General features: G+C 52.0%; 1 protein-coding gene across 1 annotated transcript; it reads left to right on the top strand.

The window, feature by feature from the left end:
* Positions 1 to 1,231: 1,231 nt before the first annotated feature.
* Positions 1,232 to 1,905, top strand: Pmar_PMAR024296 (hypothetical protein; the record flags this gene model as incomplete). The annotated part of the gene is made up of 3 exons (XM_002774654.1): positions 1,232 to 1,436; positions 1,501 to 1,713; positions 1,772 to 1,905. Coding segments are annotated over 3 exons (552 nt in total), but the record flags the coding sequence as incomplete, so codon positions are not given.
* Between the last annotated feature and the right edge of the window lie 201 nt (positions 1,906 to 2,106).

Here is a 2,106-nt window from a genome sequence, read left to right as displayed (position 1 = left end):
TTGGTATTCGTGTTAGTGTGAAAGTGACTCCATCTGAAGTATCATTCTGATCAACAGCACCAGTTGAGTTCATCTAGTGGGCACCTTATGGAACGAATCATATGAATCACTACTCTCTTTGGAGTAGATCCTTCACTCGTGTATGGCAACGCCGTCTGACACAGACGATCGGGAAAACCTGGAGAAGGCTATTCGAACCCTTGCATTGACCCCTGATAGCCAGGCAGAGAAAAGGAGCCCCGCATGGGACGTAGTGAAGACCATGTGCAAGGTGGACGCAGTACTATATCGGAGCCATTCCTATACAATGACAGGCACATGGGAACGCAGCGATCTCGGCCGCCGAGGCAGTGATCGTTAAGGAGCTTCTCGGCCATCCCAATCTTCGAGTTCGACACAGACTGCTGGAAAATGTTATTAGAAAACTGGTCAAGTCCAGTGTGGCGGCTAGAAAATGGTTCTTGGGTGACGTACGTGTACTGAAGAAAGCCGTAAGTCCTTCAGCTTCTATCGGAGACGAATTGGATGAGCTCATGAGCTCTCGATCATCGATAGGCATCGCGGCAGTAGTCCTTGACTAAGACAGCGAAGTTCAACTGGATTTTCTTCTCGCCTCTTCCGGATGAGTGATGAATTCGTCATCAGGCGAAGTCTTGGGGGCTCATAGGGTACCGGAAGCAATCAGTCTATGCTCGGGACCTCAGAGATACTGCTGTACAATGCCTCTCGGAATGGGAGCTCAATTACGGTGAAAAGGATTATGCGGCACCATTAGAGGTGAATGACGCCGTACTGGGGCGACCTGACTTGCCTCTGCTCGACCAGTCCCTGTTGGCTTCATTACGCTCAAGAGACCGAGATACAGTACCGGATCGCAGACATCTTCGAGAGCTGTCAGAGGCGGCGCAGGAAGAGCGCTTGCTTGGTGTATGGAAAAGGGTAAGCTCGAATGCCCTGAGGGGATTGCCTTCCAAATCAATCTTGATCGTGAGGCGTTGTTCTGTGTGAGCCCGTTTTGGAAGATATATTTGGCTATCTCAGTGCATGAAAAGTGGAAAACTTGCACGTTGATTGAAGGGGAAGTGTTCGAAAAGCAACAAGATTTCCCCAAAATCCCCTCCGGATCTCCTTATTGTCGTCAGCACGCGTGGTTGGTGACGCGCGTATTCTCCACCACTATCATGGCTGATCGGCGCCGTATCAGGTTGTGGAGTCCCTGAAGAGCGCTGAGATGGCTGATATTGACCATTGTATAGCACGCATTGATAACGCGTTGGAAATACTGCTTCCAACGAGCTTGGATGAGGTCTTTAATGAGATAGACCTCGACGCTGAGTTCGCCACAGAGGAAGGAGGCAGCGCTACCGCTGTAGGCAATGCCGAAAGCCTCTCCAGTAGCAGCACTTGGGTACCGGACCGGAACGTTACTATCAGAAGTGAGCCCTGGAGCGCCGTATCTGACTGGCCCTATCGATGAGCAGTTTGTTGTCTCATTCTCAGTTCAGCCTGGCGCGGCCTCCTTAACACCGCAAGAGCGAGCAGGAGAGAACGATGCAGTGTTCGATCAGCTCAGAGATGACCTGCGTCTGACACGGGCCCGTAGATGGCAGACATGGCTCGACCGTCAACGAGACGCTATGACTGAGGTTGTCGACTCCCAAGGTCTCCGAGGGAAAAGCTTGCCTATTGGTGTCCCGCTGTCGGGGCCACAAGGTGAATACTCCGTGCTGCGGGATGGTAGCTCTCGATGATGTGTCTTCCGTTTATTCAGAGATCTACTCTAGTCCGGAATCCTGCCTAGCATGGCTCGAGCATAAGCGTGCCGAACTGGACCGAGCGGTTGGTCGTGCGCTAATCTCAACCTTCAATACTACACACAGATCGGCAGAGGCTACCAGGCGACAGGTACCGGAGTCTGCTGCTAGTGCGTGATGGTACATGATGGTGGTCAGGGAGAAGATGACAGCAGCGAGGAGTCGGATTACGAGGGAGAGTTTGGGGACGAGGATAATCTGAGTGCCGACCTGAAACTGTGTCAGCAAGTTTTCTCGGCTTCGCCATCCACTAAGTTGAACAAACGGGCGCGTACGAAATGATTCTGCTTCA

Source organism: Perkinsus marinus, assembly GCF_000006405.1.
Source record: "Perkinsus marinus ATCC 50983 genomic scaffold scf_1104296958100, whole genome shotgun sequence".
NCBI classification, from domain to species: domain Eukaryota; phylum Perkinsozoa; order Perkinsida; family Perkinsidae; genus Perkinsus; species Perkinsus marinus.
The sequence above is the reverse complement of the archived record's forward strand: the minus strand, read 5'-3'. Positions and strand labels throughout refer to the sequence as shown.